Source organism: Eschrichtius robustus, chromosome 9 (assembly GCF_028021215.1).
Source record: "Eschrichtius robustus isolate mEscRob2 chromosome 9, mEscRob2.pri, whole genome shotgun sequence".
In the NCBI taxonomy this organism is placed as follows: Eukaryota; Metazoa; Chordata; class Mammalia; order Artiodactyla; family Eschrichtiidae; genus Eschrichtius; species Eschrichtius robustus.
The window spans coordinates 59,670,789-59,690,415 of NC_090832.1; the positions used below are offsets into that span (position 1 = coordinate 59,670,789).

A 19,627-nucleotide genomic window follows, 5' to 3' on the forward strand; every position below is an offset into this window, starting at 1 on the left:
TCATGAGATAATGAGGAATAATGCTTAAAGTACCTGACTCAAGAATCAGAAGACCTGGATTTATGTCAGTGGCACTCAACTTGTTCTTCAGTTTTCTTCAAGTGTAAAACGGAGTTCGTATTACAGTTGTCCCTTGGTATCCACAGGGGATTGGTCCCAGGACCCCCAAGGATACCAAAATCCATGGATGCTCAAGTCCCTTATATAAAATGGCGGAGTATGTATTTATGAATTCCTTAAAAGCATTGTTGTGTACATCAAATGAAATATGTGGTATATGTCATAATAAGACCATTGTAAACTTGTACTACCATGAGATAGTCTTACTATTTTGTATTATTTTGACAAAATTCTTTCTTCATCTTAGCTCAGAGCACTTTTTAAATTTAGTAATTGTTTGCATTTAAGGCAAAAATATTCATTTTAGCATTGAGTTAATTGCAGTAAATATTACTTTTTAAAGTTACTGAAATCAGCTAAACATTTGCTGTGCTGATTTCTCCATGAATAACCCCTTATCCTTTTATTTAGTTAATACACAGAAAATCTGATTGTCAAATTCATAAAATGAAAACCTTCATAGAGATAACAGTTTATAGTTCTTTATATTAATATAAATAATCTCTTGCTTTTCTTTTGGTTATATAAGGTAGGAAGATAATAGATCACAGTAGCTTGGGTTTGAATACTGTTTTTTTACCTGCTGTGTGACCTTGCAAATTAAATAGTCCCTCTGAACCCTCATATATAAGCTAAAGAAAATAGTACATTCCAAGCTTGTTTCAGGATTATGTGAAGCTTAACATATATACTATACTTGGCATGTAGTAGTTGCTTAATAAGTGTTTAGCCATATTATTCTGTGTACTGAAGATCTCATCCTAATTGGAACAGTAATCACATTTTGTCTTTCTATTTATAGAAAAAGGAGTAAATTAAATCTTTGAATATATGTTATTTCAAGGTGATTTTAAATAATAATAATATATTGTTGATAAAATGATTGTTCTTTTTTTTCTTTCCTGTTTTGTTTTTAAACCATAGGGCCCCTGGATTTAAAAGTTTTCAACAACAGGACAGTCAGGAACTTCTTCATTATCTGCTCGATGCAGTGAGGACAGAAGAAACAAAGGTCAGGTTTGTGTTTATCACATATTCTCTTAAGAAGAGGGTACAAAACTGAAGGAATTTTTACCAAAATTTTAATGTACGGTTGAGAGTAATTTGACTTTTTAAAAAACTTCTATTTACTCTTCTCTTCCCCCCCACTTTTTTGCCCCATCTACCAGAAGATTATTTTTTCACTCTTTCACAACTCTGTTATCCTTTATTAGTTAATGCCCTTTGGCTGTAAATAACAGAAATTAATTAATACTAGCTTAAATAAAGAAAAGGGAATCTAATAATCCAAATAAAGGGGGATATAGGACAGGAAGGTTCTCAGGAATCCGGAAAGTATTCTCCTTTTTCCCCCAGTTTCTCTGGCTCTATAGATTTTCTTTACCCATCTCTCTGCGGACAGAGTAGTTTCTTTGCTTCCCTGTCTGAATGGTAGCACCTGACCACCATGGCTTGCTGCTTGTGAATCCCAATTCTAAATTCCCAAAAAAGAGAAATCCCATTATCCCATGTTGGATTGCAGTCCACTCAGGAACCAGGAAATTGGGGTCCCAGCCTCCTGGATCAGGGACTGTTTCTGAGTAAAAAAGGACTGGTTAGATTTCCCAAGCAGGGTTTATTGTAATCCTGTCCCTTAATTGATTGGCTGTTGGTTGACTTTAATATTAAATTAGTTATATTCACCTTTTTTGGTGGGGTCCTATGCAAATAGGATACAATTTTTCAGAGAAAGTACAAGGTATTAAAGATGCAAATATCAAATACACAGCACATATCCTCCACTTCCTCCCTTTCTCTCTCATAGCAGACCCTGCTAATCATTCATAACAGTTCCACTGAGTCAGGGTTCAGTCTCAGAATCATTCTCAACATAGCACTCTGGGCAGCCACTGCCAATCATAATTGTTAATAACAGGTGAAATCCTGTTTTCTGTTCAATGTGGATACCCTTCTTAATCTAAATATTAATATGGTAGTAGAGCAACCAGGTGAAAATGAAGTGCTGATATGTTTGTGGTAGGTGTTTACTATGTTACTAGGCAGGGTGGACCCTCCTTTTTTTTTTTAAATTCTACTTTGTTTGAATTGTACATAACATTGTAGTGTTTCTTTACTCCTAATGGCCAGTTTTCAGTGAAGAGAGAGTTATGGTTCTAATATTTTTTGGTAAATTATCTTTAAGAATGAGTTAATTACACCCTCCTGCTACCAAACAGTGTATATTACAATCCTATCCTTAATTGACTGTTGTTAGACTTTCATATTAAATTAGTTGAATTCAACTTCTGAAGGTGTCACTCCCTTTCTGCCATCTATTTTTATGTATTTTGATTATGAACCCTACTACCTTCTATTTAGATTTACGTCTATCATCTCTCTTAGGTTGTGCTCTCCTCAAGGAATGGTATCCCATGTGCCTTGCACACAGTAGTGCTCAGTGAATGTTTGTTGAATATGTTGTCTGTGCTTACCCCCCGCCCCGCGCCCTTTTTTTTTGTTGGCCACGCCTCATGGCTTGTTGGATCTTCGTTCCCAGACCAGGGATCAAACCTGTGCCCCTGGCAGTGAAAGCACCGAGTCCTAACCACTGGACCACCAGGGAATTCCCTGTGCTTACCCTTTAAATGGACAGTATTTCTTGAGAATTTGAATTGGGAAGAAAACAAAGTCTCTTAAATGAGTTATACTAGCTAGTTACTTGGGGATTTGCAGTTATTTTGAATATGTTATAATTTGAATAAACTGTTAAATTGACAGGGTAATTCTGCGTTATGTTTTACCTGTAATTTGTTTTGAGAAAAGTCTGTAAAGAGATTTGTAATTAGTTAAGTTTTGGGACATTAACACAATCCCCCTGAGCTAATATTTGATCACATTTTCTTAGATCTAGAAACTGATATCAAGAATGGAGATTCAAACTTAAGTCTTTCTGACCTCCAAACTAATTATCTAATTTTATCCAATACTGCTTATTAAAGTTTAATTTTAATGCTTGGTCATCAGTGACTAGTATAAATAACCCATTTTTTAAGCTTGCTATTTAAAATTTAACCATAATTATTTCACTATTTGAAAAAAGTATTAACTCTGATTTAATAACTATGATATATTGATACTCTTATTGAAGGGGTCGATGCAAGGTAGTAAGGTGGAAAGAGATGCTGTCTTTGTGTTATGAGTAGTAAATGCATTTTGACCTTCTGAGCCTACATAGTAGTTACTTTAGGATTAATTCAAACCATCAGTTGCTAGAATAATTTTTTTTTCCCCTATGATTTGCAGGATACATTTGCTACATGGTGGTCATGTATCATTGTAAATGGAATTAAAAGTCACTCCTTAACAATGTTTTTCTCTGTTGATATTACAAATAAAACAATAAAATCTATCCCTATAATTTTTTTTCTGTTTTACTTTTATTACTTGATGGCATTCTTTGTTACAATTAAATTATTCTTTTGTCATAATGATGCATTATGATGATTCACAGTATCTTGAAAACTCAGGCAGTACAGCAGGAAACATTGGTTTCTGAAAGCTCTTATCTTTCTTCCTTTATTTGAGGGTTTTAGATGGTGTGGCAGAATTAAAATGTCAAGTCTGTGGATCTATTCAGTCTCGTAAGCAAGGACAGTCGTGCCAGTCAGTTACAGTGAGTACCCAAGCAGGAGCTGCATTGTCTGGCCTGGGAACTCCGCAGCTGTTAATCGGGCAGCTGTTGTAGTTTGTCTCTGCCATGTGTTTTTTGATTGAAGGAAGGCTACAGCGGTATGTCTGCCACCAGACTCTTCTAGTGATGATTAAAAACTACTGACCTCTTTTCATATTGTTTCATTAGGGTCTTTTTCTTATGACTCTGAAGTTGAGGAATATAACTCGCTGAGTAGAGAGCTAAAGGGATCATTTGTGCAAAAATTCTAAATTTTTTATGTGTGAAGTAAAATCAAATTCACAATAAGAACTTCTTTTATAGGCAGTCTTTTTACCTTAGAAATATATGCTTCTTCACTTTTTTCCTTTTAATTTGAGCTATCTCTAAATTAATGATAATTACATTTGCATTATCAAAGATATATCGCTTTAATACATTACTGGGTAAGATTATTTTAAAGGTAGAATATCTCAGCTAACTTAAATTATGAGTGTTTGCATTATTTTTGAAAGAAGTTTAACATGGAGATTTGAACTAGTTGAACATGGGTACTGCTAAATGATTAATGTGCCGTGGTTGTTAGTCACTCTCTAACCAAAGTCTTTTTTTTTTTTTAAAAACCTAAATGGTTCAAAGCACAACAATGAAAGGTTGGAGATGGACCTAAGCCTATTTATTTTATGCAGCTTGATGAACTACCTATTAACTAACTCTTTAACAGTTTAGAGCAGAGAATATAAATTTGTGGCTAGGATAAAATAAAAAAGCAAAAGTCTAATAGTTTAAAAGTCAATAATTTAAACAGCTTAATTGTTTTTACTCTTTTTTAAAAGTGTGATATCATAGCTTACATTTTAGAATATGGTAAATGTTCATTAAATTCTATTGAAAGTCATCTGAATGTTCAAAATTGTAGAATAAATTTACAGACTTCTAAGTTGAATTAGAGGCTTTATCTTTAGTGGCTGGAGAGACTTTTTACAGTTATATTAAATATTTATAGGTGAACATGGGTATTTATTGGCATCTTTCATTTAAGTCCATTAAAAGTTTCTCTTACATGGAATTCACACCATTCTAATTTTCATATTTTAGTTTAATAAGTTCTCTTTTCAAGGTATAAAAGTCAAGTTTAGCTTAGACAATATCCAAATTATATAAATTTTCAAGTTTATTGAGTCTGAATTGGAGATTATTTCAATATTTAATAGCTTCTGGGACACATTATTTCAGTTTCCTTCACATATAAGTATATTTCAGGAGAGTGTGACATGGTATGGATTGCTGTATGTTCACTTTTATACCCTACTTTGTATATATGTGAGGTATACATTGCATTAACTTTCAAAATAACACTTGAAGAGAATAGTGAGCCGTTCTAGGAAATAAAATGTGCTGATCATAGGCTAGTTAATAAACAAAACTGACTTTCATAATTATTGGGGGAGGGTGTTAAAAACTTATTGTAAAACATATCACACATACAGAAGAATGTGTACCAATATACATATGGTTTAAAGCATAATATTATTATAAATATTATTAGCACTTCTCCCTACCACCACCCCCAGAGTTAAAAAAAGAAAAAGAAAAAGAATGTTATTAGTACCATAAAAACTACCTACTTCTTTTTTTCAAATACTTCTTCCTCATCAGAGGCAACCACTATTTTGACTTTTACAGACATCATTCCATTGCTTTTTCTTATAGTTTTTGAGAGCTACCTCTGTATGCTTAAATAATATATTGTTTAGTTTTATAAAACTGGGTAGCAAGCACAAACCTATTGCCATTATTGGATGAAGCGTCCCCCAAAAAAGATGAGAGAATCTCTGGAACATAGTCTGGCTTTGGCTTCCCAGAGTTTACAAGAGCTCTTTCTGGGGAAGTCAGTAGGCCAGATCATGAATGTGTTCTGAGCCACGCCTGTCAAAGTCAATTGGCAGAGGTGTAGAAGAGACCAGGTACTAGCTCTCTGATCCCAAAAGGTTGGAGACTGCTCTGTATTGTATTTTCTGCTTCTGAGTTCATCATGGCCCACATCATGGCTGTCAGGAATAGGCCCGAGCAGAACAGTTCTGAGGGGTAATGTGTATCCTCTGCTGATCCAGGCAGCAGGGCACGGAGGGGAGAATAACATTAGCAGCTCATTCCCTGTATGTTCTGTTCTCAGATTAAAAACATGGTAGAATGGCAGAAGAGATCTTGGTGTCGACAATACGTCCATATCCTAAGTGTCACTGCTGCAATCTGGATTGGTTGCCTCCCACATTAGATGTGTAGGCATCATTCTGGAATTCTTCCTCACTGTGCTCCTGAAAATTCCCTTTGCCTCTCTTATGTGTTGGCCCTGCTGTTGCCTGTAAACCACATTATTGTCTGTCTTGGTTTATGCTCTCATTTGGTGGTGTATATATATATATATATATATATATGTATATATACACACATATATGCATATTTTTTCCTTTCTTTTTTCAAAAAGTAACATTTACTATATATGCCCCTGCCTTTTTATCAGGTAGGATATTGTAGCAATCTTTCCATATCAGAAAATAAGAAGTGTCCTTTTTTTTTTTTTTTTAACCAATTCCTTTTTAACCAATTCTAACCGTTTCCTTATCAATTATCGCTTATATGTTGTTTCCAGTATTTTTGCTTTTATGAACAATGCTATGATGAATAATGTATATATGTTATTTTGCATGTGTGTAAGTATATCTGTATAAATATAGAAATGAGATTGCATGCATGTGGAATTTTGATAGCTATTACCAAATTGTCCTCCGTAGGCATACAGTTTTCACTCTAGCCGCAACATAACATATATGGAGAGTGTTTTCCAATAACCTCACCAAAATACTGTTGTATCAAACTTTAAAATTTTTGCCAATCCAATAGGTAGAAAATGGTATCTCAGGGTAATTTTAGTGTACATGTCTCTCTTTTTGAACAAAGCTGAATATCTTTTCATCTGTTATTTTTTTGCCCATTTTTCTACTGGGTTTTGATCCTTTTCTGATTTCTAAAAGCTTTTTGTGTACTAGGGAGGGAATATGTTTCCAAGTTTGTCATTCGTGTTTTGATTTTGCTTATAATGTGGCAGTAGCTTTTTTTTAAATGTAAAGCTTAAAATTTTTTTTTTGAATTTAAAAATCTTTTTTAAATTTTTTATTTTTTTATGGCTTCTGGCTATTGAGTCATAGTTAAAAAGGCATTCCCACTCCAAGATTATAAAGGAATTTTCCCATGTTTTCTTCTTTATGATTAATTTTTAGATCTAAATCTTTTTTTTTTTAAAGTATTGCCTTTTGTTTGTTTGTTTGTTTTGTTTTTTACGTATTTTTTTTAATTTTTCATTTATTTATTTAATTTATTTATTTATGGCTGTGTTGGGTCTTCGTTTCTGTGCGAGGGCTTTCTCCAGTTGCAGCAAGCGGGGGTCACTCTTCATCGCGGTGCGCGGGCCTCTCCCTATCGCGGCCTCTCTTGTTGCGGAGCACAGGCTCCAGACGCGCAGGCTCAGTAATTGTGGCTCACGGGCCTAGTTGCTCCGCGGCATGTGGGATCTTCCCAGACCAGGGCTCGAACCCGCGTCCCCTGCAGTGGCAGGCAGACTCTCAACCACTGCGCCACCAGGGAAGCCCTAGATCTAAATCTTGATCCATTGAAATTTATCCTTTTCCATGATTTTTCCTTTTTTCCCATTTGGCTATCCTATCCAAACGGTATAGTATGCTTTTCCTACTAAATTGGTCACACCCTAATTATACTAATTTTTCATATGCCTTTGGGTGTATTTCTCAACTTCCCCTTGTTTCTGTTTGCCTATATGTTTGAATACTAGAGTCATACTTTAAATTATGAACATTTTAATGCATTTAGTAAATCTAGTAGGACCAGTCAACTCTTACTACACTTTCCCCTCCTCCCCATAGTTTTCATTGCTATTCTTATTTATTTTTTCATATCTAGTTTAGAACCGATCTCTCCCTTCAACCTCTCACATTAAAACAAAACACAACAAAACCCTAAACCTCATACATACTATTGCCATTTTCACTGGAATTGTGTTAAATGAATAAATTGGGCGGGGAGTGGGGGAGGTGGGGAAATTGAAATGTTAGTAATGGTAGGACCTGTCCAGGAATACGGTGTGTCTTTCAATTTGATCAAGTTTTCTTTTGTCTCTTTCAGAAGTGTTTTGAAGTTTTCCTCATTCAGATCTTACACATTTATTTAGTTTATTCCTAGTTATTTTCTTTTTAGTTGCTATTATAAATGGGTTATTTTCTTCTGTATCTTCTTTTTTGTTGTTTTTTTTTTGTTCTTTTAGAATTTTATTTATTTATTTTTATACAGCAGGTTCTTATTAGTTATCTATTTTATACACATCAGTGTATACATGTCAATCCCAATCTCCCAATTCATCCCACCACCACCACCACACCCCCCACTTTCCCCCCTTGGTGTCCATACGTTTGTTCTCTATGTCTGTGTCTCTATTTCTGCCTTGCAAACCAGTTCATCTGTACCATTTTTCTAGATTCCACATATATGCATTAGTATATAATATTTGTTTTTCTTTCTGACTTACTTCACTCTGTATGACAGTCTCTAGGTCCATCTTCTATATCTTCTAACTGGCTTTTGTTTGTGTGTGTGAAGGCAATTTACTTCATTATATTTATATACTCCAGATTAAATTCTCTTATTATTATTATAGTAGTATTTTATTTCATTTGGTTCTTTTGGCTTTTCCAAGTAAAAAGTCATATCATCTGCAAATAATTTTATCTCCTTTATATTTTATACCTCTGACATTTGTTTTTCTATCAAATGCATCAACTAAAACATTAGTGGTAAATAATAGTAGTGAATAGGGAATATCAAGGGATTTGATCTTATAATTTTTTTCTCAGTGTATATGATGGCTTATATTAATAGATTTCCCTAGTATCCCTGCATTACTAGAATAAAAGCCTCTTGGTCATACTGTACTGTTCTTTTAATGTGCTGCTGTATTCTGTTGCTGATATTTTATTTAGAATTTTTTCATGAGTGATATTGATATGTGTGTGTACACTCTGTCAGCTCTCGTACCAATATTATGCTTTATGAAGATAATTTGGAAGTTTCCCTTCCTCTGTGCCCTGCAACATGGGTTTAGTGACATTCCTCTGTGAAATTGTTAGGACATGGAGCTTTTTGTAGGTAGTACTTAATTCAGTGACTTTAACAGTATTCTTTTTTTTCCCTCCCTTTGAAAGCTGGAAAATTTTCTGTCTCTTCTGGGTTTAATTTCTCGGAAAATTATCTATTTTTTTTCCTGAATTTTCAAATGTAATTGCGTGAGAGTTGAGCAAATTGGTCTCTCACGATTACTTACAAAGTCTTTAATTTTGTTACTGATTTCCCTTTTTCGTGATGTGTGATGTTGGGCTTTTCATCCTTATCTTGATTTAGATTAGTTGGTAGGTTTATTTATCCCTGCTACTCAAAGAGTCAGCTTTCGATTCATTTATTCTCTTCAATTTCTACTTTTATCTTGTTTAACTCTTTCCTTATACTTTTGTTTGGCTTGATGTCCTTTTCTAAATTTATAAGTTGGCTGCTTAATTCATTTGTTTTTATTCTTTTCAACTGATTTAAATATATAAAGCTGTGAATTTTCTTCTGAACAGTGGAACGTATCTTGGATTCTGATATGCAAAGTTTTATTATTCTCTGGGAAGTATGCAGTTGGGTTTAATTTCTCTGACATAATAATTTTTTAACAGCAGATTTATGTATCATTTTCACACCAAGAAGTCCAGGTCTAACAGTGGTTTCACATATATGAAAACCTGTGATTAAGACTTTACTTAAAAAATATATTTTGAAGAATAATTAATAAGCTTTCCCCTCACCCCACTGTTAAAATGTGAATTAAAGAAGATTAAATTCATCTACTAAGTAGGACCATAATTAGTATAAAAGATGATAATTTATTAGCTTAAATGTCTTTATTTTTGGAATATATATAGTTTTATTCTGAGAGTTTTTTGTGAGGTTGGATCTTTCCTAAAACACATGCAAGAGATGTGGAACCATAAACCTTATCATTTACTAAGACCTGCTAATGACTTTAACACATGATTGTTACTGACAACTAAATTCAAATAAAACAACAATTAAGATTTGGGATCGTCTTCTTGCTGTGGAGAATATTCTGGACTTTAGTCATCTATGTATATAAGTAAAATAATCTACATGGAGGTCATAGTGACCAGTTTAATAGCTTCTTATATATTTATATTAAGATTTTATTCATAGGTAAGAAATTTCCTGTGGTCTATTTGTTACTTTTTGTCCTAATTAAGGAGTAAATCATTTTAGGGACAGAGTGGGGGAGAGGGAGGGAGGGGGCAGGAGACGGGGAGAGATGGGGGAGAGAAGGGAAAACGAGAACTTACTCTAAACCTATAAGCAAAATGAGACTAGGCTGCTTGCTTTTTGTCGACTGAGGAGAATGCTTTAAACCCAAGAGAGAACCTAAACTTGGGAATCTTGACTTTTGTTTGGGGGAGAATTTGGAATTAGAGCATTATTCATTAATGGAATTTTAGAACTAGAAGAAAGGACATATTTAATTTTTAAAAAAATTCAGTCATTTTATTTTACAGACTAGGGAACTGAGATCCACTGTACCTTGCTGTCTGAAAGTCCTCCTCTTATTAACAGGATGAGGCTTGAGTTGATTGTCCCTAAAACCGGATTCTATTTACAGGAACACAAAATGATGCTTTGAAAGAATATATTCTAGTATAGATTCTTAATAAATTCTTATTACTTTGTTTTATAGCGAATACAAGCTGGCATTCTCAAAGCATTTAACAACCCAACTACTAAAACTGCTGATGATGAAACTAGAAAAAAAGTCAAAGGTATGTTGACTCTTTCACTATTAAAACTTTTTTCTAGAAGAAAATATTATAAGTTTCTTTTCGGGGCAGGGAGAGGAACTGAGCATTATGTGAACTAATGGCCTTAAAAGGAGGGTGTACTTACTCCTGTGGCTGCAAGGTAAGTCTAATGAGTCATAGAAAGAAAATGTTAGAATCCATGTGAATTTTAAAAAGTAAAACTAATATCAAATATACAGATTGACACTGATGCCCTTAAGTGAAGTATCTTATGGGAGACTTGAAAGGTTGTTGAAAGTAGCAACCTCGCTTAGAAGTTCACTTTTATCATATTGTATCATTTTGCAGTTGAAGTGTGCTTAGATAGGTGGATTTATGGATATTGTCCAGTCTTAACTAGACAAAATGCTTCAGTGCTCCAAAAATTCCTGCAAGGAAACCATTATTTACGAGAGTACTATTAAATCAAGCATACATGTCTACTCCTACTGTTGACTCTTCATCAGCCAAAATATGAGGCAGAAACAATGATTAACTAATCAAAGATGATCATTTACAGTGATCAGTATTTAAGTGTGGATTTATATCCCATGTTATTAATGATTTACCTTGTCTGGAAAGTATATTCTGCCTTGAGATAGTAACTAGTGGTAATGTGTAGTCATCATTTATAGAAAATGTTTAAAAATATTATTTGTATTTTACTCTCTTTTTTAACATCTGTTTTTTTTGGTAGCATTATGTGTACATACTACACGTCTGTAATTTATAAACAAATATACATACATTATGATTGTATATGACAAAACTTTATGTGCAGTTAAAGGTTCAAGATTTTGAAAAATACACTCTCAAGTATACTTGTTCTCTTGTTTTCAGATAGTGCCATCTAGTGCGTGTTTAGAATAACTGCTCATTTTTTCCTTCACTTCTTTCCAGTTTTGTAATCTTAACCTATTTTCAATCCCTTGTACAATTTTTGTTAATGAAACATCTCAGTTTAACATAACTTCTAAATAGTTATCATAATTAATAAATATTTATTGATATATCCAGATGAAAGTCTGCTCTGTCATTCAGTGCTTCAAGTAATGTTCTAAAATGATTTAAAACGTTTGCATGAAATTTGAAGGTAGAGATCCAAAAAGGATAGAAGAGAAGTTTGAAAGAGGAGTGAATGGGGTTTTTTAATATGTTTTTCCCCATGGTTTACTCTGGAAAATTTCAAACTTCCATTAGAGAGAATAGTATAATGAAGCCCATGTACCTGTGTGCCCATCACCCTGGTTAAATTACATTCAGTTCATGGTGTATTATGTTTCATCTCTTCTCCCCCAACTACATATTACTTTGAAGCAAATCATAAGCATAATTTTCTTTTATTTATAAATATTTCCCAAAGAGAATAATTTTAACATTTTTATGTAACAGGAGTTACGTATATAACTGAGTTATTGCCATGTTAGTTCTTTATCCTATGCAGTGTTTATTTGTCTTTTACTACTCTGTTGTTTCCATAGTTATGGTCCTGGCATCTGTAGTCCTAAATCATAATCTCTTTTCCCATCCCTCTGTCTACCTCTAGGATAGGCACAGAGGCTTTAAAGGGTTTAGTGGGAGCAGTTGAGTGTGGTATGAATAGTGGTTAATACTCTACTTATTTTACTTCTTAAGTTTAAGAACAGTTTGCTATTTCTTTGAGACTACAGTAGTTGATAGTCACATTTTCTCTGTGGAATTGTAAAGGAGAAAGACATTATAGCATCATATAGTGAAATATATTATTAAATATGGTCCTGGATATCTGCCTTATTCATATTTCTTTTGATTCAATGGAAAAAAAGCCTATTACATTGTTAGGTTAATGGTTGACATGTTTTTTGCATTAAAAGTATTATTTTTACAGCATATGGAAGAGAAGGTGTGAAAATGAACTTCATAGATCGTATCTTTATTGGTGAATTAACTAGCACGGTCATGTGTGAAGAATGTGCAAATGTAGGTACTTTGGAATTCACTTCAACATGGAATAGATTATGGTCACATTGTTTTTATTGTTTTCTTTCACATGTAATCATCAGCAGTCATTTATTTTTATTTGTCACACATGACTACATAGTAGTTTTTAAAAGTCTTTTAAAAATATGTCCTTCACTCCTAGAAAATAAACATAATGTATAATTTTTTTAAGTAAATATGTTATCTAATTTTTCCTCTTGACACACCTGTGAAGTTCATTTAGCCTATTTTAATATGCTCCAATGTGTTAGCTACTCATTTGGATTGAAAATGAAAGAGAAAATTCTGCGAAGAGAGTAACTATGTTAATATAATTATGCATTGCCCTAAATTGTAATCCCAATAGAAATAATTTAATGTCATAACATAATTTAGGCTGATCTACTTTTAAAGTTTACATTTATTTGACTTGTTGGAGTTTTTTTTAAGCAGACTTGACTCATCTTTGAATTTAGTGATAATCTTCATTTTGAATGCCATCTGTACTTCAATAACTTCTTAAAGAATGTATAAATTTTTATAGGTTTCCAATTGCTTGGTAAGGAATATTTCTGAAAGTGTGTGGCGTATGATAGGTTTCAACTTCTGTCAGATTTTAATCATAAAAGAGAGTCTTTATGTCCATCTTCCTGTCCCAGATTATGGAGTACCTTTCCTCTCTAGTTTTATGAAATCAGGATTATATATTGTATCTCCTTCTAGCCTGTCATACTGAAGCACAGAATGTGTCATCACGATATCACAGTTGACCCTTGAACAACATGGGTTTAAACTGCAAGGGCCCACTTATACGCAAATTTTTTTCAATAATGCTATCAGTACTGCAGTACTACACAATCTGCATCTGGTTGAATCTGCAGATGCGGAACCCTGGATACTGAGCACCAACTGTAAAGTTATGCTCTGATTTTTGACGGCTGGGTGGGATGGGGATCAGCATCCCTAAGCCCCACCTTGTTCAATGGTCAAACCCCACTTAAATTTTTAGTATATTCAACGTAGAAGTTGATTTCTTTTTCACAAGCTAGAGAGTATCTTTTAAAATAGAATTATCCTAAAGAATCTACAAAACACAGTCAAGCTCTCTGGCTTTTTTCATGGCTTTTTCTTAACATTTCATATTTTATTTATGTTATGGCCATAATTTCACCAAAAATATGTTTATATCTTCAGTTAATCAGTTTTATTAAACACAGTTTATTTTAAAGTTACTTTAAGTATTACAGGTTAGTCATATTAACAGTATTATAAAATTCAACTGGGTTGCATTTATTGACGTTTTGGGATATCTTGTTTTGATTAACAATATGTGTTGCTATACCCAATTAAATTACTGTTTGTTCCAGGAACGTTTTTTAACTTAAGATTTTAGTTGCCCAGGAAGTTTGATTTCTTTAAGACTTTACAAAACTACATTGTCTATATTAGAATTCTAACTGAAGTTCTCAATATCTTTTCTTTTTAAGATCTCCACAGTAAAAGATCCTTTTATTGATATTTCACTTCCTATAATAGAAGAAAGGGTAAGGAGAAAAAAACTTAAGTCTTTTTTGAAGGGCATTTATAAATTCATATATTTAGGCATTTGTTGAGTATATTATCAGATATCTGAGCATCATTACTTTTTATATACACTAATTGAGTTTGTACAGTGTACGTGATATTGGAGTTTTTATTTATTTATTTATTTTTGGCTGCATTGGGTCTTAGCCGTGCTGTGCACGGGCTTTCTCTAGTTGCAGGGAGCGGGGGCTACTCTTCGTTGCAGTGCGCGGGCTTCTCATCGCGGTGGCTTCTCTTGTGGCGGAGCATGGGCTCTAGGTGTGCGGGCTTCAGTAGTTGTGGCACACGGGCTCAGTAGTTGTGGCTCGCGGTCTCTAGAGCACAGGCTCAGTAGTTGTGGCACACGGGCTTAGTTGCTCCACGGCATGTGGGATCTTCCTGGATCAGAGCTCGAACCGATGTCCCCTGCACTGGCAGGCGGATTCTCAACCACTGCGCCACCAGGGAAGCCCCTATGATATAGTTCTTATTCTCAAGGAATTTAAACCTTTATGCTTCATATTTTGAGAATTAATGTTTAGGAAATTACATTTCAAATGAATTAGAAATTTTAAAAAGTAGATGATATCCAGAATTTATTTCCTAAAGAAGTTTTGTGTTATATATATGGTATCTAATAGGTTTCAAAACCTGTACTTTTGGGAAGAATGAGTAAATATAGAAGTTTACAGGACACAGATAATGGTCAATACAGTGGCCCTATTACTATAGAAAATACTCATCAACCTAGAGCCACCAAGAAGCATACTTCATCTAAAGATAAGGTAAGATTATATGCATTTGTGAGGCATCAGTTTTTAAAAACTTTTTATTAATAAAAATTTCAAAAGTAAGGAAGTATGATAAACTCCCATGTACCCATTTCTCAGCGTCATAGTTATCATCTCGCAGCTAACCATGTTTTATCTGTATCTATCCCACATTTTCCTCCTCACCATCCTAGATTATTTTGAAATAAATCTCAAATATATCGTATACTTAAATGTATATCTCTAAAAGATGCTTTTTAAAGACATAACCATTGTATCATTACTGTACCTAAAATATTTAAAACTTCTTAATAGCATAAATATCTAGTCATAATTAAAATTTCTGCAGTTGTCTCATAAAATACTTGTTTTTGCTTTTGAAAGCATATTTGAATTTAGGATCTAAAAAAGATCTATAGATTGCCATGTCTTTTAAATGTCTTTTAACCCACAGATTCCACCTTTTGTTTTTCTTTGCAATTTATTTGTTGAAGAAATCATATCATTTTTTTCAGCAGTCTCTCACATTCCCACACCAATAGTGTTTCATTTTGCATGTTATAGTAATTCAGTTTGCATGTTGTGGTAATTCATTTTGCATGCAATAATTCATCTGCATGTTGTTAAGAGGTGCCTCTGTTCCTTTTGTTTCCTCTCTAAGGCAGTTAGAGCTAGAGACCTTATTAGGTTTAAGTTTGATTATTTATTTAATTTTGGGCAAAAAAACTTTTAAGTGGTGGTGTATATTTCCATCAGGAGGTGCACATCATGTTTGGTGTTTCTCTTTCTGTAATGTTATCAGTCATTGATGACCATTGTCTAGACCCATTATTTCTCTAGGGACATACCTGGTTGATGAATTATGCCGTATACATTTAAAGACATCAATCTGAGTTTACACTTCATTAAAAAAAAACTTTTTTACATGATATGATTTGTACTAACTTGGCAAATTGATGTATTACCAGATTTAACTTACTCTGTTAGAAGGTCCTTTAAGGGGCAAAACTACAGAGATTATGCAAAGGTTTACACTTGAAAAGCCTCCTTCATAGCACTGTTCTACAAAAGTCCTGTTCCCTCTCCATGAATAGGTAACCATTATTGTCGGTTTCTTAATAAAATAAAATAAAAGTTTATTTTTAAATTAGAGCTTTTTTGTTAGCATATCTTCTATTGATTGTAGTTTGGGTAGATTTAAGAAATGGATTTCAGAGGTACTAGAAATAGTATTTTAGAAATTGTCGAATGTTTAAATAAGACTTATTGGCATTTATTTTCAGTAAGGTCACAAGATTCTTTTCTCTGAAAACACTATCAACTTACAGAATCAACTAATTCATGGCAGAAAACGTACAAGAAAATTGTCATCTGGAGAAGATAAAGCTGTTGTCATATACCAGAAAAATGAAAACCTTGAAATGAATAGAGACTCTTCATTGTTCGCAAGCGTCGTGAACACTGAGTCGACTCTGACTGAAAGCCCTACCGACGGCAGTGAACAAGAAGCCAGCCTTTCTGAAAGTAGTGTTGATGCTGACAGTGAGGCTTCAGAGTCTGAAAGCGCTCCTAAGCAGACTTTGTTGTTGAGGTCCAGCAGTGGATACTATGTGCACACAAATGGACACCTTCGCCCTCCGTCAGAGAGTGAACCACTCACCAAGGAGGGTGACGGTGGTGATGAGGGAGTGGCTGAAGCTATTTCTGAACTTCATTTGAGCAGCACTGTGACTGGAGATAGGGATTTTGACAGAGAAAATCAGCCACTAAACGTTTTGAATAATTTGTGTTTTTCAGAGGGCAGGCATATGGTGTCTCACAGCCCCCAAAATGCTTTTCAGACCCTTTCTCAGAGCTATATAACCACTTCTAAAGAATGTTCAATTCAGTCCTGTCTCTATCAGTTTACATCTATGGAATTACTAATGGGGAACAACAAGCTTCTGTGTGAGAACTGTACTGAAAAGAAACAGAAGTACCCAAAGGAAACCAGTTCTGCAGGTAAATATTTAGCTTAATTTTTTAAAAGTATTCATGGATTATCTGATAAACAGTGACGAGTGGATTATAGATCCCACATAGAGGAGCCTAAGAACCTTGTCTGCATACTTTAGCTGCTTGGAGGCAGGGGTTTTCTTATCATATTTGTACCTCAACACTGAAGACACTGACTGGGCAGAGTAAATTTTCAGTAGATTTTTGTTGAAATAAATTGAAGGACAGGAAGTATCCATCTCTGCCTCGAAAATGCAAATCCACATAATCTTATTTCAGGGAACTAGCTATCTGAAATCTTTCCAGAAAAAATTTCTGTAAAACTTAAAATTACAACACTAGTGAGATTAATGTTCTTCATAAATCCCATCAATCTAGTGTAAAGTCATACCATAAGATGTAAATTTGAAGATTTTAAGTAACTGTATGTTATAAAGCTAGCAATTTAATAACTGTGTTTTGTTGACCAGAGAAAAGTAGAAAAGGGAGATATGTCAAGTAAGAAATTTCTGGTGTACCTCTAACCTTGATTAAATGGAGAGAACACTCTGATTACTTAGTGACTAGTTGTTTCAAAATGCAGGTTTTATTATTCAGGTATGATGAGTCTAACAGATAAGGAGACGATTGCCACTGAAAAGATAGTTTATTACTTATAGTTCCCAAGAGGAGGGGGCATGCTAAGCCACGCCACACAGGGCCACAAGGGGAAGCACCAGGGTTGGTCAGGAGACAGAGGGAGCAAGGGGGAAAATGCAGGCAAGAGCCTTTATTGTGGTTTCTAAGGGAAGGAATGGATGCAGCAGGATAGACAGGCTTAGGATTGACTAGTTTTGAAAATTTCAGTGGACTCTGCGGCATAGGGGCTGTCCCTAGCTGTCTGGTACCTGGCTCTGGTGTGATTAGGGCAGGTGAATAGTGGCCTAGAGTTATTAGAGCTCAGTAAAGGAGATGGTTGGGGTATGGGCTTTGGATTGGTTGGTTTGCATATGAAAGGCACACTTAAGTTGTTTAGTATCTAGGAATTAGCTAGATCTGGGAAAGGCCCTTTCCAGTGTCAGCAAGGCTCCAGATGTCAAAGCATCAGAATAAAGACATGATTAATACATTAGTACTTAAAGAAATGTCTAGATGGGAGAGGAAGAAATGCCAGCTTACATTAATCCAAGTTAAATATTCAATTGGCCATATTCAAATCCTATCACAAGTCTTTTCTAACAACCTCTTATTGAAATGACCCATCATTCCCATGATAACATGATCTCTTTTCACTGCAAAGAGTAATGACCCAGTTTTTTCAACTACAGGTGTGTTTCTGTTGTTCTTTGACTGGTGGGCATTGACACAAGTCACTACTGGTCTATTTGCTTTCCAGTTTCCAAAGTTATGTTGCAAGTGTCACCTCCCCTATTCTTTCTCCTTATAAGTGTGTGCCTTAAAAAAAACTCCCTTTCATATTAGTGGAGTTTTGGGAACGAGTAGAGGCTCCCTGTAATCAGAGGTCTAATTTCTTTTTTAACATTTTTGAAAATGTGGTATGATGCTTCTATTTAAATGTTTACTGTAATATAGGGTAGATAATGTATAAGATGGAAATTTACAAGTAACTTTGTTATCTTGTATTTTATGCAGAAAAGAAAGCAGGAGGGGTTTATACTAATGCCAGGAAGCAATTGCTCATTTCTGCTGTTCCAGCTATCCTAATTCTCCATCTTAAAAGATTTCATCAGGTAAATTCCCTTTAGTAGCACTATACAAATTTTCATCATATGTTTTGCAGAGCCCTAAGTCTTGTAAATTACTGTCAAGGATTAGACAGTAATTTATTGAATTTAAAAATTTGTCATATGAGGGACTTCCCTGGTGGTCCAGTGGTTAAGACTCCGTGCTCCCAAGGCAGGGGGCCTGGGTTCCATCCCCGGTCAGGGAACTAAGAGCCCACATGCAGCAACTAAAGATCACGCGTGCCGCCACAACAAAGACCTGGTGCAGCCAAATAAATAAATAAATAAATATTTTTAAAAAATTTTTGTCATATAAGATTTATTGCTTTTTCATCCATAATAGCTTACAAGACTTTTCTAAATAAGATTGTTTAATTCACAATATTTGAAGATTTAGGTGGTCGGAACCTCAGTGGCGTGCGTGTGTGTGCACGCGTGTGTGTGTGTGAATGGAAAATAAGATTTATTAAGAACCCTTAGAAGCAGAGAAATAACAAGGTACACATAACTTTCTAAGCTTTCATTCCAATGAGAGGTACTTGGGCTGGGTGTGGTTGGCTGGGACCAATTGCAAAAAGGGCTGCAAGGCAGGCCCCACTCTTGTAGGACTAATGGGAGAGAACCTAAATATAATGTATCAAGTTTTTATCTAATTGCTTATAGTTTTAATTCAATGCCTTGTCTCTCTGTTTTTTTTTTTCTTTTTGCATTTGATAAAACGATTTTAAAGTTTCTCTGGAAGAAACTTTAATAATTAAAACAGTATGGTCAGAATTGTCAATAAATAAAATTTGAGTATAATTTAAAGCTCTTTTGTTATGATACAGGATGAATCTCAAATCAGTTGGGAAAGAGGCTAGATTACTCAGTAAAGGACTTAGGAAAGATGGGTGTTTGAAG

General features: G+C 34.3%; 1 protein-coding gene across 5 annotated transcripts in view; it reads left to right on the top strand.

The window, feature by feature from the left end:
* USP45 (ubiquitin specific peptidase 45) overlaps positions 1-19,627 on the top strand; it is a 64,678-nt gene that overhangs the window by 38,257 nt on the left and 6,794 nt on the right. For 4 of the 5 annotated variants that reach the window (XR_011074987.1, XM_068551397.1, XM_068551399.1 and 1 more), the window contains 7 exons: positions 1,045-1,132; positions 10,617-10,698; positions 12,584-12,675; positions 14,163-14,219; positions 14,880-15,023; positions 16,337-17,009; positions 18,636-18,733. Coding sequence is in view for 4 of the 5 variants with exons in the window: in XM_068551397.1 (XP_068407498.1) it covers positions 1,045-1,132; positions 10,617-10,698; positions 12,584-12,675; positions 14,163-14,219; positions 14,880-15,023; positions 16,337-17,009; positions 18,636-18,733 (1,234 nt within the window). In the remaining variant the exon portion in view is untranslated. Of the gene's footprint in view, positions 1-1,044; positions 1,133-10,616; positions 10,699-12,583; positions 12,676-14,162; positions 14,220-14,879; positions 15,024-16,291; positions 17,010-18,635; positions 18,734-19,627 lie in introns of those variants that run through there. The other variant, XM_068551401.1, reaches the window with a different exon arrangement.